The sequence below is a fragment of the Piliocolobus tephrosceles genome, chromosome 9 (assembly GCF_002776525.5).
Source record: "Piliocolobus tephrosceles isolate RC106 chromosome 9, ASM277652v3, whole genome shotgun sequence".
NCBI lineage: Eukaryota > Metazoa > Chordata > Mammalia > Primates > Cercopithecidae > Piliocolobus > Piliocolobus tephrosceles.
Genome location: NC_045442.1, coordinates 35,780,162 through 35,794,074, shown reverse-complemented (window position 1 = coordinate 35,794,074; position 13,913 = coordinate 35,780,162). Strand labels below are relative to the sequence as shown.

At 51.0% G+C, this 13,913-nt stretch overlaps 1 protein-coding gene across 1 annotated transcript in view; it reads right to left on the bottom strand.

Annotated features, from left to right (window-relative positions):
• Nucleotides 1-13,913, bottom strand: part of CRTAC1 (cartilage acidic protein 1) — a 143,011-nt gene that overhangs the window by 40,552 nt on the left and 88,546 nt on the right. Inside the window, exons 6-7 of the mRNA XM_026446548.1 lie at nt 10,705-10,861; nt 1,173-1,307 (exon numbers count right to left, since the gene is read on the bottom strand). Coding sequence (XP_026302333.1) covers nt 1,173-1,307; nt 10,705-10,861 — 292 coding nt within the window. The remainder of the gene's footprint in view (nt 1-1,172; nt 1,308-10,704; nt 10,862-13,913) is intronic.

The following is a 13,913-nucleotide window of genomic DNA, read 5'->3' as shown; positions in this document are numbered from 1 at the left end:
TAAGTCCAAGAATCCGAGAGAACGGACTGGCACACGTGCAGGGATGCGACGCGAACTGCCGGCAAGAGCCAGAGCTTGCAGGACCCTTGATTTCCGTGTCTAGATCCTACTCACCACTCCTGCAGGCCAGAACTCTTCCCCATGCCTCCAAGAAGGAGGTGAAATCAAACCTCCCATTCATTGGCAAGGTGGGGGGAAATGGTCAGGGGCACATGGGATGTAATCATACATCCGAAAACTTGCAGGGTGTCCACTTTGCCATTCAGCAGAATTTACCGGGCGGGCACTGGATGCCAAGCCTGTGTCAAGAATGAATAGAACTGTGACCCGGTCCTTGTAAAGCTCATAGACAGACCATGATGGCAATGTGGAGCCTGAGTGAGGTGTGCATGCCAGGGGCAGCAGGAGGAGGAAGGGCCAGTCTCTGCTAGGTGGCACAGGGGAGTCAGGAAAATCTCTGCAGAGGTGATATTTGAGGTGAACGATGAAGGCTAAACAGACATTCTGCAGGTAGAGAAGGGGGAGGGCAGTCCAGGCAGAGGCCATGGCAGGTGCAAAGGCCCTGAGGTGGGTGGGGGATGAGTGCAGAGGAAGGAGGAGAAGCAGACCTGGGGGCCTGGGGCACTATTTTGTGTGGCTTTTATCCTGCTTCTTATTAGAGGAGGATATTTTTGTCTATTTCTGTTTCTAGAATGTCAGTGCCTTTTCTGTGTGTGGGGTGGTCTTAGCCTGATTCAAGTGGGCATCCCTGGTTCCCAGCGCCAACCTGATGCTTAGCAGGGGCTCCATGAATGCTCACTGTATTGAAATGAATGTTGAAGATAAATGTGGGAGGGGACCAAGGTGGGGAGAGGCAGCTTGGAGGATAGGTTGATGCTGAGAGACACAAGCAGGACTTGGAGTGTCGCGGGCAATCTCAGATACTGGGCAGGACGATGGGCAGGAGTTTCAGACCCCTTTCCCCAGCAGCAAACACTCCCTGTGGCTGGAGCCATGGGAGCTAGAGAATAGGAAGTGACAAGCAGCGTTTCTCTGTGTGGTGCAGATGATGACTTGTCCTGCTCTCCCTGCAGCCAGAAGGGACCATGCTGGAGGGGGCAGGGAAGTCTGGAGTCCTCTGTGGTTCTGGGGTGAGGGGTCAGGGCGCACAGGGCATGGCTGCCTCCACTCACCTGCACTGGCCGCAGCGTCCACAAAGGTGCCATCGCCCCGGTTGTGGAAAAGGAAATTAGGCCCATTCTCGTTGTCGCAGAAGATATCTGAGGCACTGCTGCTGAGGATGGGGCCCACGCTGACACCTCGGCCTCCTAGGAAAAAACATCGACCCGCAGTGAGCGGCAGAAGCAAAGCCCCGGGCCCACCCGGAGGACAGGGCTGCCTCTGAGGCCTGGGGGGAAGTGCAACGGAGGCTCCTCAGAGGAGCCTGGAGGGAATTCTCCTTCCCGTGCTTTCCTGAGCCCAAATCTGGGCTCACCGTCTCCATGAACCTGCGTGGAAGGTGACAACACTGATGAAGAGGGAAGGAGGGAGCTCGACAGGACATGGGGGCCCCACACAGAGGTCAGCACCTGCCTTCCCCTTCTAAGAGAAGTGGCTGAACAATCATCTTAAATCCTAAACCCACAATAATCCTAAACCCAGCTCTAAGCGTGCCATTTTAGTCAAGTCATAGATCCGCCGACAGCCTCCTAACTCCCACTTTGAGTCATACGTATGCTGGTCAAGACCACAGGGTATGTCCCAGCTTTAAGAACCTGTAGGAACAGGTCCCAGCTATAGGTACGAGGATGCTTACTTTGCCTTGTTTGACATTAAACAATTAGGTCCATTGATAGTGAAGGAGTTGAATGGATTACAGAGCATCCATATGACAAACCATTCTGCAGTAAAAAGACTGCATAGATCCATATGGATTGACTTGGAGGAGTGCCTGTGATATATGGTTGAAAGAATCAGCAGTTCACCAAGTAATGGTATTGTGTGATCTTGCTTTTATTTTTTAAAATAGGAAAATACATGCTAGTTCTGAATACACATGTTTGTGCAGACTTATTCAGTTTGGAGAAAAGCGGGAAAGGCCACACCCCAAGCTGTGAACACTGGCTACCTTCCTTGATGGGGTAGGATTTGGGGAGGGAAAGAGAAACGATAGTTGGCCTTTTTTCTTTGAATGTCTTTGTAGTGTTTGACTTGTTGCAACAAGAACTGCTTCTGTAGTTTGAAAGGAAGAAATCCAATAAAGTATATATGTTTTTTAAAAAGGAAAGACATCAAGCCAGCTCCACATTGGGCTTTGAAGTCTCTAAGATCAAATTTGAGCTATCCATGTCAAGAAGTCTAACCTTAATACGTCCTGAACAAACCACCCCCACCCAGTGGGTTTCAAATGAAGGCTCTCTGCTTGCCAAGCCCCACCTGCAGCTCCCAGGAACACAAATCTGCCCTGAGAAAGCCTCCCTGAGCCACACCCCCAAACACTGGAAATACTGTGCAGAAAATGGCTTGACTAGGATCAAGACATGGATTCTAGCCCCAGCCTGGCTTCTAACAAGCTCTGTGACCCTGGGAAATTTACGTTACCCTTGAGCCTCAGTTTCCTCATTTGTAAAATGGGGGAGAGTCCGACCTGCCTTTTCTACTTTGGGGTTTTGAGAGGACCAAATGAGGCAAGATACACCTGTCAGAATGACCATTATCAAAAATATGAAAGATGACATGTGTTGGCAAGGGTGCAGAGAAAAGGGTACCTTTGTATACTGTTGGTGGGAATGTAAATGAGTACAGACATTATAAAAAACTGTATAAGGCTCCTTAAAAATTAAAAATAGAACTACCATATGATCCAGCAATCCCACTACTGGGTATATATATCCAAAGGAAATGAAATCAGTGTGTTGAAGAGATATCTGCACTCCGAGGTTCACTGCAGCATTATTCACAATAGCCAAGATACGGAATGAAGATATGAAGTGTCCATCAATGGATGAATGAAAAAGAAAACGTGATATATATACGTAATAGTACTACTCAGCTTTAAAGGAGAAAATCCTGTCATTTGTGACAACGTGGATGAACCTGGAGGACATTATGCTAAGTGAAATAAGCCAGGCACAGAGAAGCAAATACCACATGATCTCACTTATACGTGGAATCTAAAAAGGTTGAACTCATAGAAGCAGAGAGTAGAATAGTGTTTACTAGGGGCTGGGGTAGGGGTGTTGGGGAAATGTTGGTCAAAGGATACAACATTTCAGTTTAATGGGAGGAATAAGTACAAGGGATCCATTGTACAACATGGTGACTTTAGTTAATAAGAATGCACTATATACTTGAACTTGCTGAGAGAGTAGATTTTAAGGGTTGCCACCACATTACAAAAGTATGTGAGGTAATGCATATGTTGATTAGCTCGATTTGGCCATTCCACAATGTCTACATTATTTCAAAACCTCACGTTGTGCGATGAGCTGTATGAAGGGCTCTGTGGACGCTGCAGCAGCTTGCTGCTCAGAGCCAGGTCTGAGAAGCAGTTTTAGGAGTGTCACCTGGGAACTTGCTAGAATTGCAGAATCTCAGGCCCCTAATGGAATCAGAACTTGCATTCTAACAAGACCCCTGGGTGGTTTATGTGCGCATTAAAGTTTGAAAATACTGCTCTAAAGGGTTGTTTACTATAATAAAAAGAGTTATCAGAGCACTCCAGAAGAACTTGATTTAAAAAAAAAATAAAGCTCAAGCAGACCTATGTAAAGAAAGGCCAGACCTCCCTCACCCCCACCCGCCTCTGGATGGGGCAAAGATTTCCCCAAAGTGACCATGCTTATTTGAGACAGGGATTCTCTTGGTCTCTAGGTGCCTCCCATCCTCTGAGATATGCCCCCAGGAGAAATCATGGGGCCTTTTTCGCCTAGGCAAGTGGAGCCTGCCCATCAGAGCTGGCATTTGGGGCCAGGGAGATGGGGTGGGGCGATGGCACTGCCACTCTTATTGCGCTCATAGTTAACACATTCTGGGCTGGATGCCTCCCAGATTCCTCCCAGATAATCTCATTAGCTGCCAAAGAGAGCCCAAGCCACATGAAAATGAAGCCACTGAATTCACATCGCTCCTCTGGAATGTGCCCCAAGACACAGCATGCACTCTTCATGATGGGAGCTATGGAGTGGCATGGGTGGCTTCCAGAGGCCTGTGCTAAAGCTAGCAGGAAAGGATGTGGGGTCACAACCTGGGCACCACCTCTGTCCATTAAAAGAGGTGCCACTAAGTGATTGCTGGCAGCTGTCCCTGCCCTGGTCTTACCAGCTTCTGTGAGAATCCCTTGGCCCTGCCCGGGCCCCTGGAAATTCCAGGTGGGACTCAGGGACTTGCCTCCACATAGCTCTATCCTTCTTCCTCCGCTTCCACATCCTCCAATTTCCTCTCTGCCTCTGGCTCCCAAGCTGTGACACATTCCCTTCATTTTCTACAAAGCAGGTTATTTCCCTTTTGGACAAATTTCTAAATCTTTCTAATTAACTAATTGGGTTGGGTTGAAGCCTTGTACCATTTGTAACCTGTAATTACTAGAAAATTGCCATGGTAACCACACTACTAATTAGCCACAATTTATTGCCATGGCAACCGGACCATAACAGAGATGTTACCCACACCTCCTTCTCGGCAAGTTGGCTGCATAGTTGGGGAGCAGGTGAGTCGACAGTCAGGAAGCTGGCCTCCTGGGCGCCAGTCCCAGCAGCTTTAACGATGGGGGCCCAACTGGGGGCTGAGGTGGGGCAGCCAGATACCTGCACTCCTCACTGATGCCACAGGGAGATGACTCCCAGGTCGACAAGCAAATCTTCAAACCAATAGAATCCACCCATCGTTATGTAGGCTGCCATGCCTACGCCCTACCAGGCCAATGTCAAAGGCTAATTATTCAGTAAATGTCTTCTACCAGGACTTTCCCCTCCTCTCCTCTCTCCTTTGTCACACCCTCCCTCTCCTCCGTCTCTTAAGGTTTAGCACACACCAAATTCGGTCACCCAGGGGGCTGTTAGGAACATCTTTATTTAGCTTTGGAGAATGATGTTCTAACAGGGAATTAACTCCACCTTGCATCAATTAATTCTTTTATAATTTGAGGCCAGTGCATTCTCTTGGGGCTGGAGAGGCAGCACTGGTGGTGGGAGACACCACAGGACTGGGGGTCAGAAAGTCCAAATTTGAGCTGTGTGACCTTGGGCTCATCACTGAACCTCCCTGGGCTTCTGTTTTCTTGGCTAGAACATAAGAGTGGTAATAATAATGGCTCCTTCTCGGGGTTGTCATAAATATTAAGTGAGCTGGTCTTTGGAAGGTGCCTTGGAAAATGTCAGGTGCCACATAGTCATTAGCTGGGACTATTTACCACCTGCTGGGTGAATAATATCCCTTTATTTTTCCCAGCACTTTCAAGCTTCAAAGGCCTCCTTGTTCGGCTGTTGGGGTGTGAGTGCTCCTCCCTGCCCGTCCCTGCTGAAGGCTTCTGCTCACTCTGCCCGCCAGGCTGGGTAGGGGGTGGGGTTAGAGGGAAAAATGCCTCTTTGAGGTCCCCATTTCCTCCAGCCACATTCTGGCACTCTGATGATCTGTTCATTGGGCCCAACCCCGATAGGGCAGCCTTGGTTGTCCTCAAGAACCATCCCTCTACCTCTGAGCCCTGGCACGCTGGCAATGCAGACCAAAGTACCTGGCACGCTGGCAATGCAGACCAAAGTACAAGTCAGGTGCGGGCAATCCATCTCTCAGACTGCATCTGGGCCAGCCCTCAGGGACTGGCGGGTGAGACAGGGAAAGGTGGTGAGGAGGGGGTGTGTGCATGCCGCTGAGCTTCTCCAAGCTGTGGGTCTGAGGACCCAGGGATGAGGCAGCACACGGATTCACGGTGCTAAGGTAAAGCCTCTTGGTTCCTGCCTGGCCTCTGCGCCTCCCCTCCTGCAGGATCACGGGAAGCATGCTCTCCAGGCCTCAGTTTCCTTCCTGTAAAGTGGGTGGGAATTGAGAAGATCTCCAAGACTGCTACTAGCTTACTTTGCAATGAATGAATCCTCCAGGGCGGACACAGGATAAGCGTGTTGGGGGCCGATCCCTGTGCCCGTCTAGCCCTGCACCCTCTGCATCAGCAGAGACTCTGAGGTGAGCCTCCACAGCCAGGGAACTTGGCCATCTGCTGAATAGAACCTTAACAGAAACATGTTTCTGGTGGATGCCATGATTCACAGGCTGCCAAGAGCATCCAAGATATTGTAAATGAGTAGGGCAGAGATGCTGGAAACGTGGTGCAGAAATGGGCAGAGTGTGTGCGTGTGCATGTGTGTGTGTGTGCACATGCTGCAGAATGGGGTGTGAGGATCAAGTACGGGATGGTAACAGGGTCTCTCATCCTAAATTTCCTGAAAACTTATAAGACAAGATAACTGTGTAGGTGCTGGCGTTGCCACTCCCAAGCCTTCTGGGAGCCTTCAGAAGCTGCGCAGGACTTGACTATTCTGTGTGGTGGGTATTAGACAGGGACACACCCACCCTCGTCCTTCCTGCCCTGTGTCTGCAGAATGTTAAGGCAAGGAGTGGGGCAGCAGGACAGGCCCCGTCATTTGTTTCCTCTCGACAGAGGAGGGATTTGCACTGGCAGCCTGGGGGTGTAGCCTGGCGGTATAACCTGGAGTGGCTAGCCACAGGCTTGACATTTCTTTAAAATCTCCTGTGTTAGCTGAGAAAAATGCACACAAAAATTACATTTCAATTCTGTAACATATCTGTGTTTGTTTTAAAAGAAACACAATGTTCCCCCTGATATTCATCAAATGCATCTGATACCCCTGGAAAATAGTCTCTGTGTGTCCTGGGCTTTGAGTACCCCTAGCAGGCCCATGCTGCACTCCCTGGGGGTCCTGGGCCCTGGCTTGGGAGCCTATCACCCCAGCCCTGCCTGGTCCTTGGCTGTCAGATCTGGCTTCACTCCCGATGAAAGGCCAGTGCCTGCCTGGGAAGCTAGGAGGCCCCTTGGCCCCCACTCTGTGGCCCCTGGTTGAGCTCGCTGGTGAGGATCTGCCAGAAGGCCTCAGCTGGGCTTTAGGCATCTCTGTCTCCTTCAATAATGGCTTCCTATAAATCAGGTCTGCCCTCCGCTTTGTTCCACACCGCTCCCAGCCAACAGCAAAACTCCCCACCCGACATCATAAATCCACCTTCATTTTCTTTCTGAATTTCTTTTAAGGCTTCTTTAATCACCACCTTGCAGCCTGGACAGATGCTGCCTCAAAGAGTGAGGCCAAAATGTAGAGTTCCTGGGGAGGAGGCAAGGCCTGTGGGAGGCCAGGCAGGTGGGAAGGAGACCAGAGAGATGAACTCCAGGGGGAATGGGGATGAATATCCCACTGGCCATGCCCAGGACTGGAAGTTTGGGGGGACACACAGAGAATGTTTCCCAGGCAGGGGCTGGGCCTGCTTCTCTGGGGCACCCCCCTGTGCCTTGCACAGTGCTCCCTGTACCCAGGAGATGCCCAGCAGAGGGCCCTGGTATCGCTCTGGCAGAGCCTCAGAGCAGGAGGTATTGGTATTTGCTATACTCCGTAGGCACCATCCGTGTGCCAAGCCATGTGCCAGCCATGTCCCATGTGCGCCTTCTTTCATTCTCACAACAGTCCTATTTTGAAGGTGAGAAAACTGAGGCTGGGAGACTAGTGTGCCCACTACTGCCTAGGCTGTAATGCACGGGGTAGGCTGAACCTGCACCTGTGGCCTGGCTCCAAACCCCGTCCCCTCACCTGCTAGCTCAATGCCCTCAGAGAAGCTGAGGGGCATGCCCAGGGTCACTGGGGCCTGGACCATAGAGGCAGTGCAGGACTCCTGCCTCCCACCTTTCCCTCCTCTGGTTCCATCTGGTTCCATGCCAGGGCCTTGGCCATGGCCAGAACCCAATTTCCAGGATTCCCAGGCAGGGCAGCTACCGGCACTGTCCTGGCTTCAAGAGGCCTCAAGCAGCTGGGAAAGTTGGGGACCAGGGGATGGGAGAGTGGTCTTGCTGCCCCAGTTTCTCTCCCAATCTCTCGCTCGGCCACCCTCCCGGGGCCCTCGAGTCCCCCGAGAGCCGGCATACTGGCCACTAGATGGCACTGTGACCCAGCAGAGCAGCTGCAGCCACGGGAATGGATCATGTCTAGAGAGGAGGCCTCCCCTCCCCCTCCCGCAGTGCCGAGGGCCGGTGCCTGGGTAGCACCTTTGCCCGGCCTGCCCCGGAGTGGCTGGACCTCCCCCGCTGCCCTGAACACTCAGCCAGGCAGCTGCTTCAGCCACAACCACCTGGGTGGGGCTGCCTCAAGTCCGGGTGCCAGCCTGGGGCTGTCTTCCCAGTGGGTGTGGGCCTCCCCTCACAGCCCCTTCCGTCTTGCAGGATGGCAGGATTCTCAAGCTGGAGGTCATCGGAAAGGTCAGCAGGCTGTGGCAGTTTAGGTATCAGGAGGAGATGGGCTCTAAGTGCTAGCTCTCTACAAACCTCCTGTGTGACCTTGGGCGAGTCTCTTCTCCCTGGATCTCGCTCTGTTCTTTGTAAAATGGGAGGTTCTCCCAGGTTGTACAGCTGTCTAGCAGGCAGGTGCTGTGTGGCTTGGCTCCAGGGACCTCCCAGCTCCCTGAGTGCACATCTGGATGTGGCCTGCCCCTTCCGCCTGCTTCCCTCCCAGCTTCTCAGGACCCCGGCACTGGAGTGGTGCTGAGCGCTGGCCACGCGCCCAGAGCCTCAGCCATCAGGCCGGGCTCAGCATGGCGGCCCTTACATTTGGGGTCCATTCCTGGGGCTTGAGGGTGGGGGGAACTCTGGGCTGGTTTTCCAGCCAGATGTCCATGTGTCATTAGCTGAGTGACAAGGGGGGCTACAGGGTAGTGTTGGGGGGCTTGGCGGGCAGGGAAAGGGTGGGCTGCAGAAGGTGGCCGACAGAATAGTAACATGGTGGGCCAAATAGGTTCTTGTCAGCCAAATGGCTTTTGGAAGTCTGCAGAGCTGCTCGAACGTGTCCTCTGGGCACGCCAGCTGCCCCAGCCTCCCTCTGCACCGAAGCTGCTGCTTCTTCCTTGAACCGCCTGTCCTTCCAGCCCAGCCGGCACAGTTGGCTGGTGCTTCCATCCCCACCGTGCTCCTCAGCTGCCTCCTCTGGGTCTCCTCCTTCCCCCTCCTCGGTTCTGTGCCAGCCCAGTCAGCGTGAACAATGCCCCCTTCATGCTGAAACCCAGCGGCAACCTCCAAATTCTTTTATTCTGCGTCTAGCCTGCTCTCCCAGTCCTTGCCTCCCTTCCACCTCGTCATTTTCAAGTGCTTCATCCCCTCAGTGCACCCCCTTCCCTTGCAAGATCAAGGCACTTAATTGCCAAGCCAGCCCAGTGCACAGAACTGGGAACTATTCAGAAAAATTGACTGTACAAATCTAGGCTGAAGTGCCTGCATGTTTATTTCTTTTCCGGGAGAAACATGGTTTATTACTGACACAGCCTTTCCATGGTACCTTCACGCGCGGAGCTCTCAGGCACTTAGATGGGGCTTGAGCTGTGCTAACTATTTTATTGTCTAGTCATTTGTTCCCAGAAACTTTGTCAGACAGGTCAACATTAATCTCCCCCTTTCACCAGGGTGAAAGGTGGTTAGAGAAAGGCATCGTAAACTCAGGAGACGTAAACTAGAGAAAGGCATCGTAAACTCTCTGGGCAGGACTTTGAGATGATGCCACCACCCAGGTGTCTGGAGGCAGGGGGGTGCCCCAAAGGACTCTTCAACCATCCTTCCAGCCCCAGGATTCAGACTGAGGAAGGCTGCCACTTTGGAAGCCTCTGCCGCACACTTTGGGATGGATATGTCGGGAAGGCTGACCAACAAGAGGATCTCTCTGTCCCAAGTGCAGGTCAGGTGTGAGTGTGGCTTAAGTTCACATGACAAGTTGTTGTGTACAGCTCTGGCTTCCTGATTTTTGGCACCCAAAACAGGAACTGGATTGCTCTGCCATCAGCAGTCTATTGGCAGATTATCCGAGTTTAGTCAGCAGCCGTGCTGGAATTAGAAAAACAGCCTTCCCTAGAAAGATCTCCCTGTCAGAGACTCTGACAATAGGTCCCCCATCCAGAAAGATGAGGGGGGAGCGTGCCTTCAAAAAAAAGTGCTGGAGAGGTTTTGGAACAAGAACGCAATTCTTTGAGCTCAGGTATCCGAGACGGGAGCCAGCTGAAGCCTAGGGATTTAGCACTCAATTCCTGGTTGCTTATGTGTAAGTAAATAATTTCATCTGCAATTTGGCAATAAAGAATGCTTTAAATCTCAGTTTTTGTGATTTGCCAGTTTTCTCCTACAGAACCTGCTCACCCATCATTGAGGTTACCAGAGGGAGTGGGGCAAGAGGTTCCAGGGAGAGAACGATGTTGTGATGATGTGATTCTCACATCCATTTTCCAGCAAGCCAGATGCCCCTACTTGGGCACCCTGAAACGCATACCTGCCAGATATCTCACCAATGCTTGGAGAGGCAGTGTGGGAGAAGCCTTCTGTGGGTGGCAGGATGGCATACAGCCTTTATTTCCCCTCCCCAGGGACATAAGGCCACCCTTTCCTTGTGGTCTCTGATGAATTAGACTCAGCCTTGCAGGGCCTGGACCCCAGCCCCAGCCCCTCCAGCACACCGCCTCCCACATCACTCTGCGTACCTGTATATTTGCTGACCCCAGCCTCAGCAGCCACATCTCTGAGCGCCAGAATGCCCCGGGAGAGGTCACTGGCCTCAGGGTCCATTTCAATGAGGGCATCAGGGCCCACATTACCGTAGGCGTAATTGGCAATGTAGATAGAGTAGCGTCCAGAGCCCTGAGGAAGAAGGGAAGGAAGCGGTGAGCAGGCCCACCTTGGCTCATCCCAGAAACCGCCCCCTCCCCACCCCAGGTAGGACCATAGCTCCTTCACAGGGTTGGGTTCTTCTCCCCAGGTCTGTTGCGAATGGCCTTGCAGGCCGTGCATGGCGCACTTCCAGAGGGGCTTTTCACAAAGGCTGCCATGTGAATGACACTTCCGGGAGTCATACAACAAAGCAGCCTGCTTCTCCTTCCATCCTGTTCCAGAAGAACACATCCCTCCCTCTCCCCCACAACCACCTTTTTATAGACAATTTTCTAATGTGCCTCCCTCCAGCTGAGCTCTCTCCAGCTGCCAGCCAGGGTAGCTGCTCAATAAATATTTGCTGATTGATTGATCTACCAATTCCCATTATTCTCAGTCTCTCTCTCTCCCATTCAAGCTCACTCCAGCCAAGATGACAAGCAAATTCCTGAGCCATCTCCCTCCCCCTGTTCCCACCCTGCGCTTCTTCATTCCCGTTTTGGTAGCACAAGAGGCACAGATTTGCAGCGGTCCTACTTCCCTCTTCCATTCTCTTATTTCCCCCGTATTACCAGGAAGAAAGCTTGTATCACTGTCTCAAAGATTCGCTTTTCCCTTTGCATCCAGGAGCAGCCTTGGGCACCAGCTCCTCTGTGCAAGAGTCATTCTCTTCACTAGTCCAAAACACCGCTGATGAAAGACTTCTCTTCTGCCTGTTGTTATAATGGTGCTATTTCTTCAATGGATGACTTCTTCCCAAGAGGTCCACACACTTTCTAAATCAGTTTTCTGGCTTTTCTCCCATCCTTTTCATCACTTCCCTCTAATTAATTAGACAGTAAATATTTCTTAAGCTCCAACGATGTGCCAAGTGCTGTGTTATAAATGTATTTAAGACAAAATCTCTGACCATAGGTTGCTTATAGTCTAGTTTGAAAGACAAGCCATAAACCTAAAAGGACCTAAGAGAAACTGTTGAGCTCATGGCAACAAGACTGGTGGTCCCCTTTCCTTGCTTCAATTTCTCATCCATTGGCACCATGAGCACAATTCTTGTTCCACTGAACTGGTCAGCGACTTTATATCTTTGTGGGTTTTTTGGTGTGTGTGTGTGTTTTTTTTTGTTTGTTTGGGTCTTGCTCTGTTGCCCCAACTGGAGTGCAGTGGTGTGATCTCGGCTCACTGCAGCCTCCACCTCCCAGGTTCAAGCGATTGTCCTGCTTCAGTCTCCCAAGTAGCTGGGATTACAGGCGTGCACCACCACTCCTGGGTAATTTTTGTATTTTTTAGTAGAGACGGGGTTTCACCATATTGGTGAGGCTGGTCTTGAACTCCTGACCTCAAGTGAACGACCCCCCTGGGCCTCCCAAAGTGCTGGAATTACAGGCATAAACCACCGTGCCTGGCCAATCTTTGAAGGGATCATTTTCTTTGAGGAAGCTGATGAAGAGCCACACGAGTCTGTCTAACTGGTGGGTGAGGCCAAGGAGGGAGCTTAGAGTTTCCTGTTAGAGTCTCCTGGGTGACACAGATGTATCAACAATGATACAAGCATATGGCAGAGAGCACGGACAGGATTTCCTGGGTACCCAGAAGAGGAGCTCCTAACCCAGGGGAAGGGCACCTACCCATGGGAAGTTCCGAAAAGCTTCCCTTAAAGGAGTCTCAGGTGAATTGGAGGGAAAAGAACCTTCCAAGTAGAGATGAGAAAGAGAAGGATATATGTAGAGAAACTACAGCAGTTAGTTCAATGTTGCTGGAATATAAAATGCAAGGCAGAGAGTGTCAAGGGGTGAAGCTGGAGAAGGTGGTAAATTTGTTCCCTACAGATTGCTCTGCTCCTTCTCTTTTGGTTATCTGAGTCTTTATGCTGCTACCCAGAAATCTGTGCTTTACAAATCTTGCTACACAAAGTGGTCCCTACACCAGTGGCATTGGTGACCTCTGGGATCATGTTTGAAGTGTAGACCCTCAGCAAACTCCCCCGCCCCCTGCAAGACCCGCTGAATCAGAATCTGCATTGTAGCAAGACTGCCATGTGATTCCTGTGCAAAATTGAGTTTGAGATGCACTGCTTTACAGTACAGCCTATTTTTTTTTTTTTTTTTTAGACAGGGTCTCCCTTTGTCACTCAGGCTCACTGCAGCCTCGACTAGGCTCAAGTGATCCTCCTACTCCAGCCTCCCAAGTAGCTGGGACTACAGGTATGCACCACCACACCCAGCTAATTTTTTTTTGTTTGTTTGTTTGTTGTAGAGACAGAGTCTCCCTATGTTGTGGAGGCTGGTCTTGAACTCCTGGTGTCTCAATCTATCCTCCTGATTTGGATGCCCAAAGTGCTGGTTAAGGGTTTGAGCCACCACACCTGGCCTAACTTGTTAGAAATGCAGATTCTCATGGCTCACCCCAGACGTGTTGGTCAGAAACTCAGGGGATGGGGCCAGATGTTAAAAAAAAAAAAAAATCTGGGCCAGGCGGGGTGGCTCAAGCCTGTAATCCCAGCACTTTGGGAGGCCGAGACGGGCGGATCACGAGGTCAGGAGATCGAGACCATCCTGGCTAACACGGTGAAACCCTGTCTCTACTAAAGGTTTCTTGATTAGGGGAGAATTTTGAGAAGTTCTCAGCCATCCGAGGCTGTGCAGAATGACTGGATGAAGAGTGAATGACGGGGCCAAAGAGGAAAGTGCGCCATCACAAACCGTTCCCAACCCTACCAGCTGGCAGCAGTCTCATCAACAAATGAGCAATAAGTTCAATGGACTGAAATTCACTCTGCCAGAAATTAGGATATTTACAAAATTCAGTTATGCCTAGTTCCTTACTTTGATTTATCAGGGGGATAAACTGACAAACACAGATGTGTTACGGTTGTAGAAGATTGCAGAAATTCACATGTGAACTTGACCACGGCAATTCTGGGAGGGTGAGATGATTCCAAGGGAAGGAAGATGTTTCTGCAGCTTTGGGGCCAGTGCAGTGGTTCCCATACTTTAGCCTGCATCAGAATCACCTGGGGGGGCTCGTTAAAACACAGATTTTT